Source organism: Scyliorhinus torazame, chromosome 10, assembly GCF_047496885.1.
Source record: "Scyliorhinus torazame isolate Kashiwa2021f chromosome 10, sScyTor2.1, whole genome shotgun sequence".
Taxonomy (NCBI): Eukaryota; Metazoa; Chordata; class Chondrichthyes; order Carcharhiniformes; family Scyliorhinidae; genus Scyliorhinus; species Scyliorhinus torazame.
The window spans coordinates 21940690-21965630 of record NC_092716.1 but is presented as its reverse complement, the minus strand read 5'-3'; the positions used below and the strand labels follow the sequence as shown (position 1 = coordinate 21965630).

At 44.8% G+C, this 24941-nt stretch overlaps 2 protein-coding genes across 6 annotated transcripts; one reads left to right on the top strand and one right to left on the bottom strand.

Annotated features, from left to right (window-relative positions):
- Positions 1 to 660: 660 nt before the first annotated feature.
- On the bottom strand, positions 661 to 2395 carry mplkip (M-phase specific PLK1 interacting protein). The gene has a single exon (XM_072517854.1). It carries the CDS (start codon positions 2186 to 2188, stop codon positions 1610 to 1612), a length of 579 nt encoding a protein of 192 aa, XP_072373955.1. The 5' UTR covers positions 2189 to 2395; the 3' UTR covers positions 661 to 1609.
- On the top strand, positions 1588 to 24795 carry c10h16orf46 (chromosome 10 C16orf46 homolog). Of its 5 annotated transcripts, none has more exons than XM_072517850.1 (3): positions 1588 to 1699; positions 8914 to 9167; positions 23417 to 24795. In XM_072517850.1, the coding sequence occupies exons 2-3, from the start codon at positions 8946 to 8948 to the stop codon at positions 24404 to 24406; spliced, it is 1212 nt and encodes a 403-aa protein (XP_072373951.1). In that variant the 5' UTR covers positions 1588 to 1699; positions 8914 to 8945; the 3' UTR covers positions 24407 to 24795. The 5 variants fall into 5 exon arrangements, with proteins under 5 accessions (XP_072373951.1, XP_072373952.1, XP_072373950.1 ...); XM_072517851.1 differs by lacking the exon at positions 1588 to 1699 and adding an exon at positions 2493 to 2677; XM_072517849.1 differs by lacking the exon at positions 1588 to 1699 and adding an exon at positions 2494 to 2710.
- Positions 24796 to 24941: the final 146 nt, after the last annotated feature.

Below are 24941 nucleotides of genomic sequence, written 5' to 3'. Positions count from 1 at the left end.
AGTAGGCTTCAAATAAAGTTACTGTGAAAAGCCCCTAGTCGCCACAATCCAGCACCTGTTCGGGGAGGCTGGTACAGGAATTGAACCGTGCTGCTGGCCTGCTTTAAAAGCCAGCTATTTAGCCCTGTGCTAAACCAGCCCCTATATGCAAACTTATCAAAACACCCAAGGGCCAGTGAACATGCTAGCTTGTACATTTTAACGTCAAACTGAAAAGTCTATGCCTTGCTTGGGTGTTGTAAGCCACTGAGGTTACAATCTGAAGTTTGAGTCTGATCTGTGGTCGTTCACCCCATCCCAGTGCAGGTGCGAATATTTGTACTTATCTTAGGGGGTGGGGGAGAAGTTACTATTGCCACTCTCACCATCGTACCAGGTCAGAAAGTGCAATGTGTGTACACACGACTACAAGGACCACTGTGATGAACTCAAAGAGCGTGACAAATCTCAGCATCCAGGTTTACTCAAAAGTGACCACTTGGGCACTTCTAACTTGCAGCACTCATGGAACAGAAAGTAAAACGTTAGCATGTTTATTTCTCCACGACTCAGGAAGGTAATTGGTAAAATCTGGCTGCTTGTAAGTGGAATTAAAAGTATGCATATCCATCCACAGATGAGAGCAGAAGTGAAAAAGAGCGTTTTACTATATGCCAAGAATTAAGGAAAAAAAATCAAGCAAACTTTATTTTTTCTTATGATAAATACCAAGGAAAGAGATAATTAGAGCCGGTCACCGAGAGAAATCTCACTCCATTTAACCTCTCAAATTCTCTGCCCATATATGGGTAGGTTTTGATGCCACCAAATATCATGTTATGCAGTAATTATATCCCCTACTACCATGTCCATAACGCAACAAGTTTTCAAACTGAATTCACATTTGCTCAAATTGTACTTTCCCCCACTTCTGAAAAAAAAACTTAAAACAAGAATACTGAAAACAGTAGGAACACCAGGACATTAGATACCTTTACTGCACATATCCAACAATTGCCGTCTCATTATACAACCAGACATGAATCACTTTCATTTATATTAACACACACACTGGAAACGTGGATTATACAAAATTAACCACTGGAGTTTTAATCTTATATCTAAAAAAAGTTGACAAATTTATTAAAAAATGACCATTTCAATGGCTTACAGTAAAAAAAAAAAAATCGACGACATGCTGTCTAACCTGTTCATTAATGCACAGGGGTGGCGGACACCTGGAAAATAATTAGTGACTGTTCACTGGCTGGTGATTTTTAAAGAACATTTTTAACATTTCTTCCGAGCAGGCACTTCCCAAATCTGAAGTAGTTAGAACTCGCCTGGTTAACATCCAACAAGCAAGCCCCCTGTGTCGCCAAAACAAAAGGGGTGTGAGAGGGCTGGTGCGTAGGTAAAAAAATAGATCTCATTTTTAAAAAAGTCGATCCTGCAAAAAAATCCTAATCAAAATGTCGTTTTTGTTTTAAAAAAAGAAAATGACTGTTTCTGGAAAGCAATGACAGTGGGGGAAGCAGGGCAGTTCCTGGTCAATGTTGAGGGAGGTGTGTCCAACACTTTGGCAGCTACACAATAAAAGGAGAAGCTTGGAAATGTTCTCTTTTCGCTGTTAGCTGAAGTATCTGCCGGCTCTGCCACTGCTGGGGGTGTGCAGGTTGCTGTATTGCTGGTTAATGTCAGACACACAGACCGGCTCCAGGTTAGCCCATGGGTCCTGCAGCATGGAGGCTTTGTAGTAATGCTCCACCGGGGCCGGCGATCTCCTCTCTCCTCCGCTGCTGAACGGGGTGGACGACCTGGGCGAGCCCTGATACTTGCGGTGGGCCGGGCTGGGGGAGTGTTGCTGAGGGCCGGGGGAGAGCGGGTGCTGGAAGGGGGGCGAGGAGTAGCGGCCCCGGTGCCGGGGGCTGAAGCCCTGCGGCGGCTGCGGTTGCTGGTGCCCGGGGGACGGGCTGTTGTACCGGTGCTGGAAGGGCCCCGAGCCCGGCTGCTGCGGGAGCGGCGGCTGCTGCTGCTGCTGGGGGGACTTGTTGTAACACCGGTGCCGGCCTCCGTAAGGCGGCGTGGCCGTGCCGCCCCAGGGGTACATGCTGCCGGCCTGCCCCACCCCGGGGAATGGGCCTGGGCCTGGAGGCGGCCCCGGACTCCGGAACCCCGGCTGCGACGCTCGGAAATTCGGCCGGAACATTTCGACACTCTGAGCTGGAAGTGTTCTCAAATGAAACAGGCACGCACACCAGAGAGGCCAGCGGGCGGGCCCCCCGCGGCCGGCGGCTCACTCCTCAAATCTCCGCGCCGTGGATCCTGGGGCCTACTACTCCAGTCGAAGCTTCTCGAATCGTGCTCATTCCTCCCCCCACCGCCGATTTCCAGCTTCCGGCTCGTCATTTCCGCTCGGGCTGTTGCCATGGCAGCCACCACGTCCGTTGCGTCACTTCCACTCTCTTGGAGGAGCCGGCCCGTCGTCACTTCCGCTTCCTCTCCCGTCAAGAGGCGGGTCGCACAGTGGTTGGCCTGGTAACCGTTCTTCGTGGTTTCCAGGACTACCGGGCTCCTATTGTTTTCTCAGCCAAGGCCCCGAATCGGGGACAAAACCCAATGGCCTTCCCTGTCCTGTCCTGCCTCAGGCACTGCTGTTTCCCAGACAGTGATCGGTCATGACTAGGTGCAAACAAAGGTGTGGAAGCAAATCTGTGCTTGAGCTGAGCAGGCAAGTTAAGGCTCACTGTTACTCCTGGGGGCATCGCCTCCCAAGCTTTCTGCATCTTCACTCTGTGCCTGAATCTACTTGCACTCTTGATTTATTCCAGATCGTAAACTTTGACCAGCTTGAGCTCCGGGTACATTCTCCCCGTGTCTGCTCGGGTCTCGCCCCCACAACCCAAAGATGTGCAGGGTAGGTGGATTGGCCACGCTAAATTGCCCCTTCTTTGAGAGGGGGGAGGGAGGGGGAGGGGGAGGGGGAGGGAGGGGGAGGGGGAGAGAGAGAGAATTGGGCCCTCTGAGTTCATGTTAAAAAACCTTGAGCTCCAGGTTTCGGAGTTTAAGCGTGGGTCGGACGCACTGAGGGGCATCCGTGAGGCTGAGAGTTACGTGGGCAGTGGGGGTTTAGATGTGGTTGCCCCGCAGCTTAGGGAAGTGCAGTTGGAGAGGGAAGGGGTGGACCGCCGTTCAGAAGGAAGGAGGCAGCAGGCAGGGAGTTGAAAAAGCTCCGCCAGAGTGCCTCTCGCCCAAGAACCGTTACTCTGTGTTGGAAAAGGAGGGAGCGACAGATCCTCAGGGGAGTGGAGCCAGAGCCAAGTTCATGGCACCGCGGGTGGCTCAGCTGGAGAGAGGGGGGGGGGGGGGGGGTCGAGGAGCAAGAGTGGAAGAGCAATAGGATTAAGAATGGTAGTGAAAGGTGCAGTCAGACGTTTCTGGGACTAGGCGTGACTCCAGGATGGTGTGTTGCCTCCCTGATGCCAGGGTCAGGGATGTCACTGAACGACTGCATGGTGTTCCGAAGGGAGAAGAACAGACGGAGGTTGTTCACATTGGTACCAACAACATAGATAAAAGAGGGGTAAGGACCTGCAACAGAATTTAGGGAGCAGGGTAGCAGATTGAAAAGCAGGACCTCAAAATTGTAATCTCTGGATTACTCCCAGTGCCACGTGCCAGTGAGTATAGGAATAAGAGGCTGGAGCAGAGTAATTGCTGAGGAGATGGTGTAGGAGGGAAGGCTTTAGATTCCTGGACCACTGAGTTTGTTTCTGGGGAAGGTGGGATCTGCACAAGTTGGACGGATTTCACCTAAACCGAACATCCCTGCGGAGAGTGCTGAACCTAGTTTTAGGAAATGAAGCAGGGGAGAATTAATCTCCACTTCGTGAGGCTAGGATGAATCAACGATAGTCAGCATAGCTTTGTCAAAGGGAAATCATGTCTTACAGATTTGATTGAATTTTACAATGAGGTGACTAGGTGTGTAGATGAGGGTAGTGTAGTTGATGTAGTCTACATAGACGTTGGAAGGAAGTGATTATGCTCAAGGGGGTGCAGAGGAGATTCACCAGAATGTTGCCTGTGCTGGAGTGTTTCAGCTATGAAGAGAGGCTAGGGTTGTTTTCCCTGGAGCAGAGAAGGCTGAGGGGGGACTTGATTGAGGTATATAGATATATAGAAGATAGGAGCAGGAGGAGACTCCTCGAGCCTGCTCCGCCATTCATCACGACCATGGCTGATCATCCAACTCAATAGCCTAATCCTGCTTTCTCCCCATAGCCTTTGATCCCATTCTCCCCAAGTGCTATATCCAGCCACCTCTTGAATATATTCAAAGTTTTAGCATCAACTACTCCCTGTGGTAATGAATTCCACAGGCTCACCACTCTTTGTGTGAAGAAGTGTCTCCTTATCTCTGTCCGAAATGTTTACACTGAATCCTCAGGCTGTGACCCCTGGTTCTGGACACACCTAACATTAGTAACATCTTCCCTGCACCTACACTGTCTAGTCCTGTTAGAATTTTATAAGTCTCTATGAGATCCCCCCTCATTCTTCTGAACTCCAGCGAGAACAATCCCAACCGAGTCAATGTCCCCTCATATGACAGTCCCGCCATCCCTGGAATCAGTCTGGTAAACCTTCGCTGCACTCCCTCGAGGGCAAAAACATCCTTAGAGAAGGAGACCAAAACTGTGCACAATACTCCCAAGTGTGGCCTCACCAAGGCACTCCAAGGCAGTCCAAAGATGTGCGGGTTAGGTGGATTGGCCATGATAAATTGCCCTTAGTGTCCAAAATTGCCCTTAGTGTTGGGTTGGGTTATGGGGATAGGGCGGAGGTGTTGACCTTGGGTAGGGTGCTCTTTCCAAGAGCCGGTGCAGACTCGATGGGCCGAATGGCCTCCTGCACTGTAATTTCTATGATAATCTAAGGCACTGTCCAATTGCAGCAACACATCCCTGCTTCTATACTCAAAACCTCTTGCAATGAAGGCCAACATACCATTAGCCTTCTTTACCGCCTGCTGCACCTGCATGCTTACCTTCAGCGAATGGTGCACAAGGACACCCAGGTCCCGCTGCACACTCCCCTCTCCCAATTTACAACCATTAAGGTAGTGATCTGCCTTCCTGTTTTTGCTTCCAAAATGAATAACCTCACACTTATCCAAATTATACTGCATCTGCCATTGGTTTGCCCACTTGCCCAACCTGTCCAGATGTTGCTGTAGGATCCCTGCATCCTCGTCACAATTCACCCTCCCACCTAATTTGGTATCTGCAAACTTTGAGATGTTACATTTTGTTCCCTCATCCAAATCATTAACATATATTGTGAATAGCTGGGGTCCCAGCACCAATCCCTGTGGTATCCACACCTGGAGTATTGTGTTCAGTTTTGGTCTCCTTACTTGAGAAAGGACGTACTGGCACTGGAGGGCGTGCAGAGAAGATTCACTAGGTTAATCCCAGATCTGAAGGGGTTGGATTACGAGGAGAGGTTGAGTAGACTGGGACTGTACTCGTTGGAATTTTGAAGGATGAGGGGGGGATCTTATAGAAACATATAAAATTATGAAGGGAATAGATAAGATAGATGCACGCAGGTTGTTTCCACTGGCGGGTGAAAGCAGAACTAGGGGGCAGGCCAGCAGCACGGTTCGATTCCCGTAACAGCCTCCCCGAACAGTTGCCGGAATGTGGCGACTAGGGGCTTTTCACAGTAACTTCATTTGAAGCCTACTTGTGACAAGCAATTTTCATTTCATTCATTTCATTTCATAGCCTCAAAATAAGGGGAAGTAGATTTAGGACGAGTTTAGGAGGAACTTCTTCACCCAAAGGGTTGTGAATCTATGGAATCTATGAGCCTCTACTACTTGCCCAGTGAAGTAGTAGAGGTTCCTTCATTAAATGTTTTTAAGATAAAGATAGATAGTTTTTTGACGACTAAAGGGATTAAGGGTTATGGTGTTCGGGCCGGAAAGTGGAGCTGAGTCCACAAAAGATCATCCATGATCTCATTGAATGGCGGAGCAGACTCGAGGGGCCAGATGGCCTACTCCTGCTCCTTGTTCTTGTTCTTATCCCACTGGTTACTGCCTGCCAATTTGGAAAGGACCCATTAATCCCTGCTCTTTGTTTCCTCTCTGCCAACCAGTTTTCTATCCACCTCAAAACATTTCCCCCAATCCCATGCACTTTAATTTTGCACAATAATCTCTTATGCGGGACTTTGTAAAGCTCCTTCTGCAAGTCCAAATATACCACATCAACTGGCTCCCCCTTGTCGACTGTACTGGTTACCTCTTCAAAGAATTCCAACAGATTGTCAAGCATGATTTTCCCTTCATAAATCCATGCTGAATCTAACTGATCCTGCCACAGCTTTCTAAATGTTCCGCTATAAAGTCCTTGATAATGGATTCAAGCATATTCCCCACTACCGATGTTAGGCTTACTTGTCTATAATTCCCTGCTTTCTCTCTACCACCCTTTTTGAATATTGGAGTGACGTGAGCTACCCTCCAATCTGCAGGGACAGTTCCAGAGTCTATAGAATCCTGGAAGATGACCACCAATGCATCCACCATTTCCAGAGTATAAGATTATGAGGAGCATAGATTGGATGGATGGGATGGATTTTTTCCCCCTTACCAGAGGGGTCAATAACCAGGGGGCCACAGATTTAAGGTAAGGGGCAGGAGGTTTAGGATTTGAGTGAAAACATTTTCAACCAGAGGGAGATTGGAATCTGGAACTCACTGCCTGAAAGGATGGTAGATGCAGGAACCTTCACAGCATTTAAGTGTATAGATGGGCATTTGAAATGCCATAGCACACAAGGCTACTCGCCAAGTGCTGAAAAATGGGATTAGAGTACTTGGTATTGGTGGGATTTTCCGTAACTGGTAACCAGCAGTAAATTGAGACTAATAATAGGGAAAACTATTACATTTAGGATCTGAAGTAACAAAAGAAAATTCTGACACATCTAATGAAAGCATCAAAAGGAGAATGGTAGCTTTAACGTGAGAATGAACTTCATTCACGGCCAGGGTATTTCATGTTCTGTTGCTCACCGTGAGTCAGATAAATTCTATAATGGCAGGAGCTTCATATTATGTAGGACAGAATATATTCATACAATCAGTAATAATTTTAAGGCTTACATCTCCGTTTGGTAGACAAAACTTTACTCCTTGTTGTCACAGTCAATGTCTCTTCTGTGTCTCCAGGGCCATCTATTCCCTGTTCCAAGTTGTCCTGTGACACTGCTTACCTTTGTTCTGCCATTAATGCATTCTGATCTCTTAATGTCAGCACCCTTCTCAGCCATGATCACCACCATTTACATTCCCTTTGTCCCTAGCTTCCTCCTATTGCTGGCCCTCTATCTAACCCACTGCTCCACCCCCCACAACAGTATAAATCTCAATCTGCTTTCAGTTCTGTCCAGCTCTGACAAAGTGTCATCCAGGTTCGAAACATTAGGTCTGCTCTGTCCTCTCTCCACAGATGCGGTCAGATCCGCTGAGATTTTCCAGCTTTTTCTGCTTTTGTCTTTAATTTCTCTTGAATCTTCCTTAATGTGAAACTGATGTGACCTCTTGCTCCCTTGATCCCATTCACAATCGGTTGTGTTTAGTGACGCAAGCATTGTCAATAGCAGTCTCTAACACCAGTACTAACCCCTAACTTAAACCCAAACCACTTACTCTTACTCCTAACCGTAAACCTTAAATCACATGGAGGCAACAGCACAATATAAGACTGGCTCAGCCTTGCTGTCCTTGAAAGTTACTGCCACAGCTTCAAGTTTATTTTCCTCTTCAACTCAGTGCTCATCTTTACTGTAACTCTATGTTTGATCTCTCCAATCAGGTTCTGCCCATCAAATGGCTCAAATCCATTTCACAAATGATGTCTATATCTGTGACTGTGGCATACCTTCCCTTCTTGCCATCCATGACCCCTCTGCAGTCTTTATTAGTGTCACAAGTAGGCTTACATTAACACTGCAATGAGGTTACTGTGAAAATCCCCGAGTCGCCACATGCCGGCGCCGTATGGGTACACTGAGGGAGAATTCAGAATGTCCAATTCACCTAACAAGCACGTCTTTCGGGACTTGTGGCAGGAAACCAGAGCACCCGGAGGAAACCCACGCACACACGGGGAGAACGTGCAGACTCCGCGCAGACAATGTAAGACCGAGCGGGAATCAAACCTGGGACCCTGGCGCCATGAAGCAACAGTGCTAACCATTGTGCTACCATGCCGCCCATGGTCAACCATACCAGCTTTCTTCAATGCCGCCTCTCCATTTTTTACCAACTCAGTGGTACTGCCTTGGTTCCCCTTTGCTATCTTGTGGCCGGTGCATCTCTAACAATGGTTTCTCTTCCTGCTGTCGCAACATTATCTCTAGCATCCCTGTCAGTACTTGGCCCCTTTGTTTACATGTGGAACCTTGACAACGTCACCCGAAGACATGAGTCAGCTCCCACGTGCATGCTGACGACAGTCAGCTCTATCTCTCTTTGAACCCTCTCAACCCCTCTGTGCTAATTAAGTCAGATGATATATTGTTATATGCAGACAGGATGATATATGTGATGCATAATGCATTATTTAGCCAATTCAGAACTTATAGTGTATCTATATATTTGGTTTGGAAAAAATTTGAATCTTTGATGGATGTCATGTCACCTTGTGACTTCCGTTATCCTATTCTGTATGATTGCAAACAAAAACGTTTGCCACACTGAGGAGGAATTCTCCTTTAAACGTGGAGTAAACGATAGTCACTGTATGTGAAACAAAGTCATTAAATAGTAAATAGGATGTCTTATTTAATATTTAATGATTTTGCTTTACCTTGAATGTAATAAGGCATTAACTGCAAGCGTCACTTGTTTGACAGGTAAATTATCTTGTGAAAACCTTACTTGGAAAATGGAACTCCAGGAGGAAGGCATGGTCGACTGTAGAAGAATAACATTCTCCAATACTCCTGAAAGTAACAATGAAATGGTGCTAAGTCCCACCCATTTCCTCCATTCCTGGGAATCTGAAAGAAAACTCACAGAAGTCCTTATCAAAGTCAGTGAGGAAACCTATGAAGACGACCAAAAGCAAATGGACCAGATCATTATCTGTAATGGATGGGATGATGCAGTAAGTAGTCCGGCTTTCTCACTTCAGAATTCTCTTGTTAAATTTGACTAATTAGATTACATTTTAATTGTGAAGAAAATATTTAACATGGCTGACTTACTTTATGGGACATTTTAAATGGAGAGAAAATAAAATGGACTGACATTCTACAGAGTTCAGAAGAATGAGAGGTGATTTCATTGAAACGCACAACATTCTTTTGACAGGATAGATGCTGAGTGCTGTTTACTCTGGCTGGAGAGTTTATTACTCGGGTGGCAAGAATCTCAAGATAAGTGATGAGGAGACATTTCTTCACTCTGGAGGGTTGCGAATCCCTGGAATTCTCTATCCCAGAGGGCTGTGGATTCTCATAATTGTGTAGAATCACAAATAGGTTGTCAAAAGTGCAAAAGTGGAGTTGACGTAGAAATTCAGCCACGATCTTATTAAATATTGGATCAGACTTGAGCCCATTCCTGCTCCTATTTCTTATTACATTCTTCTTCCCATATTAACTGATGCTGGGTTGGAGTTCCACAGGTACTTTTACCCTTCAGACCCTCCGTCCATCTAGGAATTGTGCGGAGAGTAGCTCACCTCCTGACTCCCCAAAGCCTGCACCTACAAGGCACAAGTCCGGAGTGTGATGGAATACTCTCCACTTGCCTGGATGAGTGCAGCTCCAACAACACTCAAGAATCTCAACACTATCCAGAGCAAAACAGCTCACTCGATTAGAATCCCATCCACAAGTATTCCCTCCCTCCACCACCAATGCACAGTGGCAGCAAGATGCACTGTTTACAAGATGCACTGCAGGAATTCACTAAGGCTTCTCAGACAGCATCTTTCAAACCCACAAGTACCATGTAGAAGGACAAGGGCAGCAGATAAATAGGAACACCACCACCTGAAAGTTGCCCTCCAAGCCACTCACCATCCTGACCTGGAAATATATCCTTATTCCTTCACAGTTACTGGGTCCAAATCCTGGAACTCCCTGCCTAACAGCATTGTGGGTGTACTTACACCACATGGACTGCAGCGGTTCAAAAAGGCAGCTCACCACCACCTTCTCAAGGGCAATTAGGGGTGGGAAATAAATGCTTGCCAAGCCAGCGAAGCGCATATCTCACAAATGAATAACAAAATAGACTTAATAGCATGAAAAGACCAGCTGATCCGTCAAATCTGCCCAGAACTTCATTTAAAAAAAAATATTTTTATTAAGGTCCCAGACCAACCTTCATGTTGCATTTAGTGCCATTTTGCCTGGAGTAAACTGTAGTATGTTTGAACTTTGATTACCATAGATTATCATAGAATTTACAGTGCAGAAGGAGGCCATTCGGCCCATTGAGTCTGCACCGGCTCTTGGAACGAGCACCCTACCCAAGGTCAACACCTCCACCCTATCCCCATAACCCAGTAACCCCGCCCGACACTAAGGGCAATTTTGGACATTAAGGGCAATTTATCATGGCCAATCCACCTAACCTGCATATCTTTGGACTGTGGGAGGAAACCGGAGCACCCGGAGGAAACCCACGCACACACGGGGAGGATGTGCAGACTCCGCACAGACAGTGGCCCAAGCTGGAATCGAACCTGGGACCCTGGAGGTGTGAAGCAATTGTGCTATCCACAATGCTACCGTGCTACCTTGTGATAAACTCTGATATCCAATGATTCAACATTAAACCATGTTATTGGCAAGTGATTCAACTTCATTCGGCACAAGCAAGCCTTGATCTGAGCAGCGTCTGTCACACAACTGAAATGAATGAAATGAAATGAAATGAAACTTGCCACATTTCTTCACTCGAGCTTGTTGAACTTCAGTCAGGCTTACCATTCTCCGTGTTCCGTTGCGAACACAACTGACAGATTACAGAGTCTAACACCCCCAAAGTTTCCCTTCCTTAACTGACCACATTACATTAACCACACCAGCCCTTGGACTTCACTTTCACTAAATAATTAAAAACAAAAGGAGTCAATTGTCCATCAAAGTCCCACCTCAGTTGACTATTTATTAGTTGTTGATAAACACTCATATCCAACCATTCAATGTTGACCCAAATTGGTTGTGGTAATTAAACTTGATTCAGCACAAGCACTTGATACATTACAATGATCAAAGACTTAAGGTGCAGGGGCAACACGGTGGCGCAGTGGTTAGCATTGCTGCCTCACGGCGCTGAGGACCCGGGTTCGAATCCTGGCCCTGGGTCACTGTCCGTGTGGAGTTTGCACATTCTTCCCGTGTCTGCGTGGGTTTTACCCCCACAACCCAAAAGATGTGCAGTATGGGTAGATTGGCCACGCTAAATTGCCCCTTAATTGGAAAAAATAATTGGGTACTCTAAATTTATTTTTAAAAAGACTTAAGGTATAACAGAGTTAAAATGACCCCATTTATACCTTGGGTAAAAGCCACGATGATATGTTTTTACACCCTCTGAATCAACCCCTGGTTCACCCTTGGAGTTTCTCCTGAACTACCTCAGCAATCTTTTCCACCTGCTGTCTGTGCAGACCCTCCTCTACCCCACCCCTTCCTTGATCCTTTAATATCATTATAATTGACTGGATTTTGCAAGACTAATTATTGCTACAGTCACATCTGTAAAATAGACACCATAAAGACATTGTAGCGCAGGAGGTGGCCATATGGCCTATCAATTCCATACAGCCTTCTCTGCCAACTAATCCAGTCAATCCCAGTCCTCCTGCCCAGGTTTCAGTTTTCCCATTCTCCCTCTTTCCATCACTTATTTTGTCAGTTTGGAGCTGTTATCAGGTACAGCTCTGGCAGGATATTTGTTTTGAAGCTGGCGACATTAGGCTTCTGGTTAGTTAATGGTTCCTGTGAAACACACAGGAAATTACTCCAGCCATCAGCTGAAGTTCTGGTATTCCCCTTTTCACAGCAATCCAATGACACTGTGACTGACCTTAGTTCCCATGCGCAGCTGAGCTGATCTGTGTGGGCTCAGGTATAAAAGCACAGAAAATGACCTTCTGATCTATCCCAGTATTTTAACCAGACAACATAAACCCAATCAGACAGGTTAGCTCCAGGCAGAGGTAAAGAAAGACTACTTTAAAAAACAACAACTTCTGAACAACAAAATGCTCAAATTCATTCCATGGTTTAAAATAAACAAATAAGGGAAATTCCTATCTGGTATCAGAACAAGTTCTCGGGGACTGGTGACCAAGAAGTCAATCTTTGGAACAAGACTGCAGATTCATTGCAGGTATTTAAAGGGAGCTGGACGCGTTCCAGGTGATGGCTGATATCACTGCGTAAAACAGCTCCCGCTTAAATACCTGCAGTGAACCTGCATATCCTGTTGCAAAAACCACTGATCCTTTGCAAAAAGAATATCCCGTGACATCTAAATTAACACGCTGCCTATGTAACTTTATGCCTCTGCATTGTCCCCAATCAAATAGTCCACACATCGAACATTCTTGTCCCTGCAGACTTTAAATACTTCAATCAGATCTCCAGAAACTGTACAGTTTCCTGTAGTTAAAAGACCCAGTTCTCTAAAGTCAACAGGATTAGGCCATTGAGCCCCTCGGGCCTATTCTGCCATTCAATTAGATCATGGCTAATTTACACCTCATCTCTGTCTCCCTACCTTTTTTCTGTATCCTGTTATACTGTTGTCAATCAACATGTTATCAATCTCAATCTTGAAAATCTCTTTTGACCCAGAATCCAGTCTTTTGAGGAGAGAGTTTCCGATTTTCACTTTCCTTTTCAAAAGAAAATACTTCCTGATTTCAGTACCGAAGGTCCGAGCTCTACTTTTATGAGTTCCCTTGGCCTGGAAATGAAATGAAAATCGCTTATTGTCACAAGTAGGCTTCAAATGAAATAAACTGTGAAAAGCCCCTAGTCGCCACATTCCGGCGCCTGTTCGGGGAGGCCGGTACGGGAATTGGATTGGGTTGGATTTGTTTATTGTCACGTGTACCGAGGTACAGTGAAAAGTATTTTTCTGCGAGCAGCTCAACAGATCATTAAGTACATGAGAAGAAAAGAAAATACATAATAGGGTAACACAAGGTATACAATATAACTACATAAACACCGGCAACGGATGAAGCATATAGGGTGTAGTGTTAATGAGGTCAGTCCATAAGAGGTTCATTTAGGAGTCTGGTAACAGTGGGGAAGAAGCTGTTTTTGAGTCTGTTCCTGCGTGTTCTGTGTCTCCTGCCCGATGGAAGAAGTTAGAACAGTGAGTAAGCGGGGTGGGAGGGGTCTTTGACTATGCTGCCCGCTTTCCCCAGGCAGCGGGAGGTGTAGATGGAGTCAATGGATGGGAGGCAGGTTTGTGTGATGGACTGGGCGGTGTTCACGACTCTCTGAAGTTTCTTGCAGTCTTGGGTTGAGCAGTTGCCATACCAGGCTGTGATGCAGCCAGATAGGATGCTTTCTATGGTGCATCTGTAAAAGTTGGGTCAATGTGGACATGCCGAATTTCCTTAGTTTCCTGAGGAAGTATAGGCGCTGTTGTGCTTTCTTGGTGGTAGCGTCGACGTGGGTGGACCAGGACAGATTTTTGGAGATGTGCACACTTAGGAATTTGAAACTGCTAACCATCGCCACCTCGGCCCCGTTGATGCTGACAGGGGTGTGTACAGCACTTTGCTTCCTGAAGTCAATTGCCAGCTCTTTAGTTTTGCTGGCATTGAGGGAGAGATTGTTGTCGCTGCACCACTCCACTAGGTTCTCTATCTCCCTCCTGTATTCTGACTCGTCGTTATTCGAGATCCGGCCCACTATGGTCGTATCGTCAGCAAACTTGTAGATGGAGTTGGAACCAAATTTTGCCACGCAGTCGTGTGTGTACAGGGAGTAGAGTAGGGGGCTAAGTACGCAGCCTTGCGGGGCCCCGGTATTGAGGACTATTGTGGAGGAGGTGGTGTTGTTCATTCTTACTGATTGTGGTCTGTTGGTCAGAAAATCGAGGATCCAGTTGCAGAGTGGGGAGCCAAGTCCTAGGTTTTGGAGCTTTGATATGAGCTTGGCTGGGATTATGGTGTTGAAGGCGGAGCTGTAGTCAATAAATAGGAGTCTGATGTAGGAGTCCTTGTTGTCGAGATGCTCTTGGGATGAGTGTAGGGCCAGGGAAATGGCGTCTACTGTGGACCATTTGCGACGGTATGCGAATTGCAGTGGATCAAGGTGTTCTGGGAGTATGGAGGTGATGCGCTTCATGACCAACCTCTCGAAGCACTTCATTACGACTGAAGTCAGGGCCACCAGACGGTAGTCATTGAGGCACGTTGCCTGGTTCTTCTTTGGCGCCGGTATTGAACCCGCGCTGCTGGCCTGCCTTGGTCTGCTTTAAAAGCCAGCTATTTAGCCCTATGCTAAACCAGCCCCGAAGCGGGATTGCCCCACTAAAATAATTTCTTTGTAACAATCATTTCCAACACCTCAATTAAATCAGTTTGTTAACAGCACAAAGGTAGATAGGATAATAAGCTGGAAGGCACAAGGAGGCTACGAAGCATATAGATAGGTTAAGTGAGTGGGCAAAGACCAATTTTGGTAAGAAACATGTTTGGAAATAGAGATAAGTTATATTTGTTTTGTGGGTGCTAAGAATAACACACAGCTTTAAGTTTAATTTATATTCTTTATTTTAGTTGAAAAGTTGAAACCTCAGTCTAGTTTCATTGAGAATTTTCTCTGTAAGAGGGAGACAGCAAGTCATAGCTTTGTTGGTATACCTGCATTTTTAATGAGGGTTTATGACTCTCGAAAAGAAATTGGAAAAAAACACAAAAGTAGAAAACACTGGACGAGCAACAGAAGGCCCACAGATAGAGGGAGAAACAGGAAAGTAGTTTTAGTTGAGTTGGAAGCAGGTGCCAGGAGGAATTGGACAGTCGAAGGAATTGCAGAAAGCAGATTTCCCAAAAGAACAGGACAAGATCGCAGAAAACAGGGAGTAAGACAAAAAAAGGCGGCACCTGTCGACGCAAGTTAAGGAACAAGAAGTAGAATCTGAACAAGATCCTGTTCAGTGTAGGTAAAGTAAGGACCTGAGGAACGACTTCGAATTAAAGAGAGAAAGCTGCAGGGAGCAGAATCAAAGTAAAGTGAGCTTGCGAGAAGATTAAAGGAGACAGCCAAAGGTTGGTGACTCCTGACGATGGGCCTATGAAGCAGTGGTGTTCCATTGATATGGCTGAGTATCTGAGAGTGGGCATGGAAGATGATGCTTATTTCACATTGCTAGCCTATTCACCAAAGGAAGTCATAGCTATTTGCACTGCAGTACTATATCATGGTAATCTAAACCCGCCACCATTGCGTTAATCTGTATTCAATGAGCTTGTGAACTCAGCAACTCATGCAGTTGAGTTCAGTTTGACGATATTGTGTATGACCAAATGGATGGTGTTGCTATGGGATCCTCTTGGGCCCAACCTCTTTGTTGGGTTCCCTGAAAAATATGCCTTTGATAGACTGAAACCTAACCTCCTGCCCTTTGATTATTTCCGATATGTGGATGATACGTTTGCTATATTTAAATCCGTAATAATTTCCTCAGTGGGCTCTATTCTGCGCTCAAATTCACCTTTGAAATGGAGCAGCCAAACAAACTCCCATTCTTTGATGTACAGTTGAGAAACTTTCCAGGGGTTCTCTACCGTGTTCTACCGCAAGCCTACCTTCACCAGTCAATACAAACATTGGGATTCTTCCAGTTCGGCACTCAATGAGATTGGCCTTATTGGCAACCTTGTAAATAAAACCCAAGCCATTTGCTCACCATGCAAATTGATGCTGAAATAGGGCATCAAAGACATCCTGTGGGACAATGGCTGCCCTGAACAGATCATTTCACGCTGTATATCACGCAAACTCATGATATACGCAATCACCTTGGGCCTTAAAAGTGCCTAGTCTACCTCAGATTACCCTGGAAGGGCAAGGTATCTAAACAATTTTTAAAAATGTTTTAAATTACTTTTTCAGAGTTACAAAGCCAGGGCTCAGAGTGTGGGTCAGGGGCAAACCCCGAATCCAGCTCCTTGCCTGCTCCAAAAACCAACTCAAATTCAAATTGAATCCAATTCACAGTCCCCACAAGAGAGACACACCAGATACGAGCCAAAAGGCCGAGAAGCGATGTATCTAAAAATTTGAGCAACAGGCGAAGCTTGCTGTTTCACGCTGCTACGCCGCAGTAGCAATGCGAGTGATATTCGACACTAACAGGATGCTGGTTTCAATTCAAAAAATACGTTCTGCCTATTACACAATGAGTAATGGGGTTTATATGTATTTCAGTGCCGTGTGACACTAGGTATGTAGGCTGTACGTCCTAAAAACCGGTGGAGTGTATCAAACCGCCCTTTCGCTGTTTGCGACAGGCCAGGTATGGACCGTATCCAACCAGCCAGTGCTTGCAAAACTCAAAGCACAGTGTCCAACATTAGATGTGACTCTGTGATTGGATAAGATTTGATAAATAATCCTCAGTGTGCTAAAAATTACACTGACAACCAATTGAAGGTTGTCAGTTAGATTCATAGTGTGGCACATTTGATGTACTGAAAGCTACATAGATTAATACACAGGGCCTTGTTCTTTGCAGACAGAAAGAACATGTACACGCATTGCAGCTGTTTCAGCTAATTATAGAATCCCGACAGTGCAGGAGGGGAGACCATTTGGTCCATCGAGTCTGCACCGACCCTCTGAAAGATCACACTACCTCGGCCCACTTCCCTGCCCTGTTCTCGTAACCCCACCTAACCTCGCATATTTGGACACTAACGGACAATTTTTATCATGGGCAATCAACCTAACCTGCACATCTGACCGGATGGACTACACTCCAGGGTTCTGAAGGAGACAGCTGAGGAGATTATGGAGGCATTGGTGGTGATGTTTCAGGAATCACTGGAAGCAGGTAGGGTCCCAGAAGATTGGAAAATGGCTAATGTAACACCCCTTTTGTAAGAAGGGAGGGAGGCAGAAGACAGGAAATTATAGGCCGGTTAGCCTGACTCGATTGTTGGTAAGATTTTAGAGTCTATTATTAAGCATGAGATTGCGAAATACTTAGAAGTGCATGATAAAATAGGACTGAGTCAGCATGGATTCGTCAAGGGGAAGTCATACCTGACAAATCTGTTAGCATTCTTTGAGGAGGTAACGAGGATGTTAGGCAAAGGAGAACCAGTGGATGTGATCTATTTGGATTTCCAGAAAGCCTTTGACAAGGTGCCATACAGGAGGCTGCTAAATACGATAAGAACCCATGGTGTTAGAGCAAAGGTACTGGCATGGATAGAGAATTGGCTGACAGTGGGCAGGGAGTGGGGAAAAAGGGGTCCTTTTCAGGATGGCAGCTGGTGCCGAGGGATGTTCCGCAAGGGTCAGTGTTTCGACCACAGCTATTCATGATACAGATTAATGATCTGGAAGAAGGAGCTAAGGGCATTGTTGTTAAGTTTGCAGATGATACAAGATATGTAGAGGAACAGGTTGTGCTGAGGAAGCAGGGAAGCTGCAGAAGGACCTGGCCAGGTTAGGAGAGTGGGCAAAGAAGTGGCAGATGGAATACAATGTTGAAAAGTGTGAGGTTATGCACTTTGGTAGGAAGAATAGAGGCAATAGACTATTTTCTAACTGGGAAAAGACTTCGGAAATCAGAAGCACAAAAGGACAAAAGGAGTGCTAAAAGAGATGGCTAGAGAAATTGCAAATGCACTCGTGATAATTTACCAAAATTCACTAGACTCTGGGGTGGCCCTGGCGGATTGGAAATTAGCAAACATGACACCACTGTTTAAAAAAGGAGGTAGGCAGAAAGCGGGTAATTATAGGCCAGTAAGCTTAACTTCGGTAGTAGGGAAGATGCTGGAATCTATCATCAAGGAAGAAATAGCGAGGCATCTGGATGGAAATTGTCCCATTGGGCAGACGCAGCATGGGCTCATAAAGGGCAGGCAGGTCGTGCCCAACTAATTTAATGGAATTTTTTGAAGACATTACCAGTGTGGTAAATCTGGATTTCCAGAAAGCTTTTGACAAGGTGCCACACAAAAAGTTGCTGCATAAGATAAAGATGCATGACATTAAGGGTAAAGTAGCAGCATGGGTAGAGGTGTGGTTAATTAATAGAAAGCAAAGAGTGGGGAGTAATGGGTGTTTCTCTGGTTGGCAATCAGTAGCTAGTGGTGTCCCTCAGGGATCAGTGTTGGGCCCACAATTGTTCACAATTTACATAGATGATTTGGAGTTGGGTACCAAGTGCAATGTGTTCAAGTTTGCAGACGACACTAAGATGAGTGGTAAAGCAAAAAGTGTAGAGGATACCGGAAGTCTGCAGAGGGATTTGGATAGGGTAAGTGAATGGGCTAGGGTCTGGCAGATGGAATACAATGTTGACAAATGTGAGGTTATCCATTTTGGTAGGAATAACGGCAAAATGGATTATTATTTAAATTATAAGATATTAAAACATGCTGCTGTGCAGAGAGACCTGGGTGTGCTAGTGCATGAGTCGCAAAGAGTTGGTTTACAGTTGCAACAGGTGATTAAGAAGGCAAATGGAGTTTTGTCCTTCATTGATGGAGGGATGGAGTTTAAGACGAGGGAGGTTATGCTGCAATTGTATACGGTGTTAGTGAGGCCACACCTGAAGTAGTGTGTTCAGTTTTGGTCTCCTTACCTGAGAAAGGATATACTGGCACTGGAGGGTGTACAGAGGAGATTCACGAGGTTAATCCCAGAGCTGAAGGAGTTGGATTATGAGGAGAGATTGAGTAGACTGGGATTGTACTCGTTGGAATTTAGAAGGATGCGGGGGGGGGGGGGGGGGGTGATCTTATAGAAGCATATAAAATTATGAAGAGAATAGATAGGATAGATGCGGGCAGGTTATTTCCACTGGTGGGTGAAAGCAGAACTAGGGGACATATAGTCTCAAAATAAGGGGAAGTAGATATAGGTCTGAGTTTAGGAGGAACTTCTTCACCCAAAGGATTGTGAATCTATGGAATTCCTTGCCCAGTGAAGCAGTTGAGGCTCCTTCATTGAATGTTTTTAAGATAAACATAGATAGTTTTTTGTAGAATAAAGGGATTAAGGTTTATGGTGTTTGGGCCGGAAAGGAGCTGAGTCCACAAAAGATCAGCCATGAAGTGCAAACTTCACACAGTCACCTAAGGCTGCAATTGAACCTGATCCCTGGCGCTGTGAGTCAGCAATGCTAACCACTGTGCCACCGTGCATAACCATTCATTGGTTTATTCCTCAGGGCAATGCTTTGACCAATCAAGTGTCAATTTTCAAACAATGCTTGGCAGCTAACAGTCAGTCACCATTTGGTGCATTCTTCATAGCAATGCCTTGACCAGGGTCGCCTGTCAACCACTCCTCATTCAGTTTGAAGTTGTTTTTTCCTCTGACATTGGTATTCTTGTGATTGTCCTGATGAGTCCAAGATGAAGAACTTCGACAAAATGTTCTTTTTCAGCATTACACAAATTCTGTACAACCAAACGACTTTTTGAAAACTTTTTAAAATGGTGTTGCTTCTGTAACAAGGATAATGTCTTCATGTGCACGCACTGCTTTTAACAAAAATATTTTTGGTGAGGGCTCTAGTTTGAGAGAGGCTTATATTGGAATATAGTATGTATCTTTATGCTGGTTTGGAGGGAGAATCATAGCATGGTTACAGCACAGAAGAAGACTATTCAGCCCATCGTGTCTATCCTTGTTGTCTGCAAGAAAAACTCTGCTCGTCTCAATCCCCCACCTTCTCCCCGTCGCTCAACAACTTTGTTCTCTTCAGATGTTTATCCAATTCCCTTTTGAAAGCCATTATTTCAGCTGTTGCCTGATAGCAGCTACTCAAGATATATTCCTTCTTTGCTTTTATGCTTATAGCAATGATATAAAAAGACATTTATAAATTGCCCATGCTGTATCTGGCCAGTCAAGGGGGTCAATCACTGGTGAGAAACAGAAATCATATTGCAGTGACTCCTTCTTCCAAATTGCTTGTGTCATTAAGCTGGTGGTAAAGCAGAATATTTGGGCAGCCTACCCGGCCCATCGAGCATGTTCTTTCATTCTGTGAGACCACAGTTGATGTGTCTTAACTCCATCCAAAATCTCACTTGTCTAGGAACAATCTACCAAAAGCCGATGATTTCTTTTTTCTATAAAATGTTTTATGTTGGTAATGTACACCGCACAGTAACAAAACCAACTATGTTTTTAAAATCTGTTTTATTGTCAAACAAATTTACTTCATCCTATTAATGTACAGCAACATCTGCCCCTGTCTCTCCCTGAGTGTGACCTATGGAAAAGAGAAAGAACATGTGTGCCCTGTCCTTTTATATGGGTTGCCCCCTTGTGGTAGTGTCACCTCTGGGTGTGTCTTGACTGCCAATTGCTCTTGTCCGATCTTACTGACCTATTGGTTGAATGTCTGTGTGTCATGATGTCTCTGGTGCTCCCTCTAGTGTTTACTCAGTCGCAGTGTACCTACATTAACCCCTTGTGTATTTACAGTGAAGCATATTACCACAATGTTTTTTAACAACCTCGGGGATCAGTTCATCCAGTGTAGGCGCATGTTTCAACCTTGACATCTGGGATTTAGGATTAAATGTTTCTGGTATATTCAGTCTCAGGCAGTGTTTTCCACATAATTGCTTGGCATTCATAGCACAATCTTATTGTGTCATTTCACCATCAGCTATGAACTGACATTGATGTAAGAATTGATATTACTAGAATATATTCTGGCTCCCAAGCATTCCAAAAATTAAGTGGAATGTGATAGTCCCTGTTTCAGTTTCACAAACAGTGCAGTGTAACTCTGACTCAGAGCAAATGTAAGTTTTAAAAATGTACCGAAAATGGAATATCGCTAAGTGATATTAAAATTAAATCAGTTGAAGGGTGGCATGTGACGCAGTGGTTAGCTCTGCTGCCTCATGGCACTGAGAACCCGGGTTCGATCCCGGCCCTGGTCACTGTCCATGTGGAGTTTGCACATTCTCCCCTTGTCCGCATGGGTCTCACCTCCACAACCCAAAGATGTGCAGCGTAGGTGGATTGGCCATGCTAAATTGGCCCTTAATTGGGGAAAAAAATTAATTGGGTACTATAATATTTTTTTTAAATTTAGAGTACCCAATTCATTTTTTCCAATTATGGGGCAATTTAGCATGGCCATTCCACCTACCCTGCACATCTTTTGGGTTGTGGGGGCGAAACCCAAACAAACACGGGGAGAATGTGCAAACTCCACACGGACAGTGACCCAGAGCCAGGATCGAACCTGGGACCTCGGCGCCGTGAGGCAGCAGGGCTAACCCACTGCGCCACCGTGCTGTCCCCTATAAATTTATTGTTAAAAATTAAATCAGGTGCAGCTTTGCATGTACATGTAGAATTCCTTTGTTGCCCAGCAGAGTGCAATGGATAGAAGATGTGCCACATGTGAGCTTTGTACCGGTGTGGTCTGAGATCAGTAGCAGTAATGTACAGTCAAAGTTTTTAATTTGTTCTTCCATGGGGTTTGGGTGACACTGGCAAGGCCAGCATTTGTTGTCCCTAATTGCCCCTGGACAAAGTGGCTTGCTAGGCCATTTCAGGGGGCAGCTAATCCACGTTACTGTGGGTCTGGAGTCATGTGTAGGCCAGACCAGGTGAGGATGGCAGATTTCCTTTTCTAAAGGACATTGGTGAATCTGATGGGTTTTTACAACAATTGACGATTGTTTAATAGTCACTATTACTGAGGCTTGCTTTCAATTCCAGATTTTTATTAATCAAATTTGAATCCCATGTCCAATGAGATTACCACAATGTCACCATCTCCTCCCATACTATAAAGTTCTAACTAACTATTGTTAAAAGGGTTGCCTTAGATATGATGGAAGGAGTTTAATTTAATAATACTGGCATTTATAGCTTGTCAAAATGTTTCTATTTTACATAATTATGAGTGCAGTTAGTTGTGTGGCAGTTATTGTAAAATATAATGGAAGGGAATAAATTATTTTTGATTAATGACCACAGGGGAGTTCAGAGCCAATAATCGTAAGAACAGTTAGAGATTGGATATCAAAATTGCATGTACAGATACATTTTTTTAGTAATGTCTAATTTTATAGGATGTATAAATGGCTGAGTGAGAGTAATTGTTTTAATGTCTTAGGGCTATTTTTTGAATGGACTTTATTTTAAAGCTTTATCCATCTTATTCCATCAAACCTGCGTTTTGCTTCTGCTGTGTTTAAGGTAATTGGCAAAAGAAATAGAAGGGAGAGGTTTAATGAGCTATAATCTGAAATGCGCTGCCTGAAAGGAAAATGGAGGCAGATTCAGTAGTAACTTTGTAAAGGCAATGGGGAAAGAGCAGGGCAGTAGGACCAATTACATACACAGTGCTTTCAAAGAGCTAGCATAAGCATGTTAGGCTGAATGGCCTCCTTTCATGTTGTATGATTCCATGCTGTCACCAATGCCAAGAAAGAAAGCTTGCGGCTATCTGGGAGCTAAACTGAAAATCACAAGATTCTTTTTTTAAACTCAATTTCACATTTCTAAACTCCAGCTGACTCAGGCTGAGGGAATTTCTCCTTCCCACTGTGCAATATGTGACATTATTCTGCAGAGGTTCACTAACTTTCTCCATATAATTGGAAAAGGCATTAAACACGTCATGATATTAAAATTGAGGGCGGCACGTGGGGCAGTGGTTAGCACTGGGACTACGGCGCTGAGGACCCGGGTTGGAATCCTGGCCCTGGGTCACGGTCTGTGTGGAGCTTACACATTCTCTCCGTGTCTGCGTAGGATTCACGCCCCCCCCCCCCCCCCCAACCCAAAGATGTGCAGGTTAGGTGGATTGGTCACGCTAAATTGTCACTTAATTGGAAAAAAAATAATTGGGTACTCTAAATTTATTTTTTTATAAAATGATATTAATATTGAGTTCCATGATTAATCACAAATTGGTTCTAAGTCGAAGAAGTTGGTTATCTGACTTAAATTCCATTACATGGCAGTTTGGAGCAATGGTTACATATGATAAGACACTGGTCAATGTAGAAATGTTTAAACTTTCTCATCACTTCATTTTTCACATGCGAAAACAAGGAAATAACCTTTCCGTGCATAGACTCTTTACACTATAGTCATTTGCCATCTTGGCTAACGTAATTTTAAAAGGTTTCCTCTCTTACAGGTGCATGGCTGGAGAAGGGATAATTCCTCCTCCTCCTTCCATACTTTGAAAAAGTCGAAGAAATCAAGGAGAGAAGAGAAAAATGGGAGCAATTGTGTGTTCTGTGCAGAAATGCTGCCCACCTCAGAAAGGAAAACTGTCCAAGGTGTATGCCAACCTGGCCGTTTGTCCAAATCATCTGACAGTACAGTTGCAACTATTTTCACGGGGAAGAATACCAACTCCTTTGCAGAGAGAACAACTCCTCCTGTTTCACAAACTAAGTGCAGCTCCGCAGCTTCGCAGAGCGAATTGACTGAAGAAACCCGCGCCCAAGACAACAAGGCAGAGACTGAAGTCAAGCCGTCTCAGGAAACAGAATGCAAGGTTACCCACAGCCTTCACCAACCCACCCCAGTCAAAAAACACTTCTCCGTGCTGCCGCCTGTAAAAATCGCCAATGGCGACGAAATGTTTGTCTCAGGTTTCAAAGCAGGGAGAACGTTTTGTTTGGGCATACAAAATGGTAATCGAGTTCTGCAAACTGTGAGTGTAGTGTCGAAACACGATGACAAAGACAATTTGCGCATTAGAGCCCATGGTTGCAATATGGCCATGTTACAGGTGAGCAAGATCCAAAAGGCAGGAACGCCTGTTCCTCTTGGATTGACAAGGATTCCCTACATGAATGCCATGGGTCATTGGTGCTGGCAATATTCTTTGATGCAAGGCCACGAGAACCTGGCCATCAATGGTGCCGCAGCCTACAAAGTAATGGAGTGCCACAGCATAAGGGTGCAACCCTCAAAAATAATAAACCAGCACACAAAGCACATTAAGCAGGACAACTTCAGCAAATCTACTTTCAGTCACAGTGCCCCTGGCAATAAACATTTAAGTAGAATAAGACAAAGGAGTGTCGCAGCGAGAGCGCTTCTCCCTGGGATCCCACAGCCAGGCCCCCCACTGTTGTCAGGCACCAGTATACCAATCTCCATATTGCCACATTAATTTCTGTAGACTTCTCAAATGTCCCCCAAGCTTGCCCTCCAAACTTCCAGAGTAATGGCTGTCAAGACCGATTATGCTGCCCCGTCCTGCCACCCTAGCTAAGATCATCAAACTCAGTACAGACGTTCAGTTGAGCCCGAGGCCACACTGGACTGGAAGGGTTACTGTGGTGTCTCAGGGAAGGGGAAGGAGCAACCTCAAAATAATAACACACATGATTTATTAGATGCCGACTATTAGGGAACAACAAAGATATATTTGGACAGCTATACTCACACTTGCATCGTGATAAATGTTTCTGTAATTTATGTACAAAATACACCTCATATTGCAGGACCTTAAATGATGTTATACTTCAATGCATCTTAAATTATAATATCCATAATGCATTTTGTCTCGTGTCAATGATTTAATTTTGGCGTCGGATGAAAACAACAAAAGCAAGACAAAATATTTAAAAGCTTAGTAACATTGGTTATTCTTATCAGTCTCCTGCTCCTCAGCCAGATTTCTAACCAGATCAATAATTTGTTGC

Coding starts and splice junctions, on each gene's coding strand:
- mplkip (XM_072517854.1), bottom strand. CDS start 2,188: ATGTTCCGGCCGAATTTCCGAGCGTCGCAGCCGGGGTTCCGGAGTCCG.
- c10h16orf46 (XM_072517848.1), top strand. CDS start 8,044: ATGCCGGCGCCGTATGGGTACACTGAGGGAGAATTCAGAATGTCCAAT. Junction 8,195..8,913: donor GCAGACTCCGCGCAGACAAT/GTAAGACCGAGC, acceptor CTTGTTTGACAG/GTAAATTATCTTGTGAAAAC. Junction 9,168..23,416: donor GTAATGGATGGGATGATGCA/GTAAGTAGTCCG, acceptor CCTCTCTTACAG/GTGCATGGCTGGAGAAGGGA.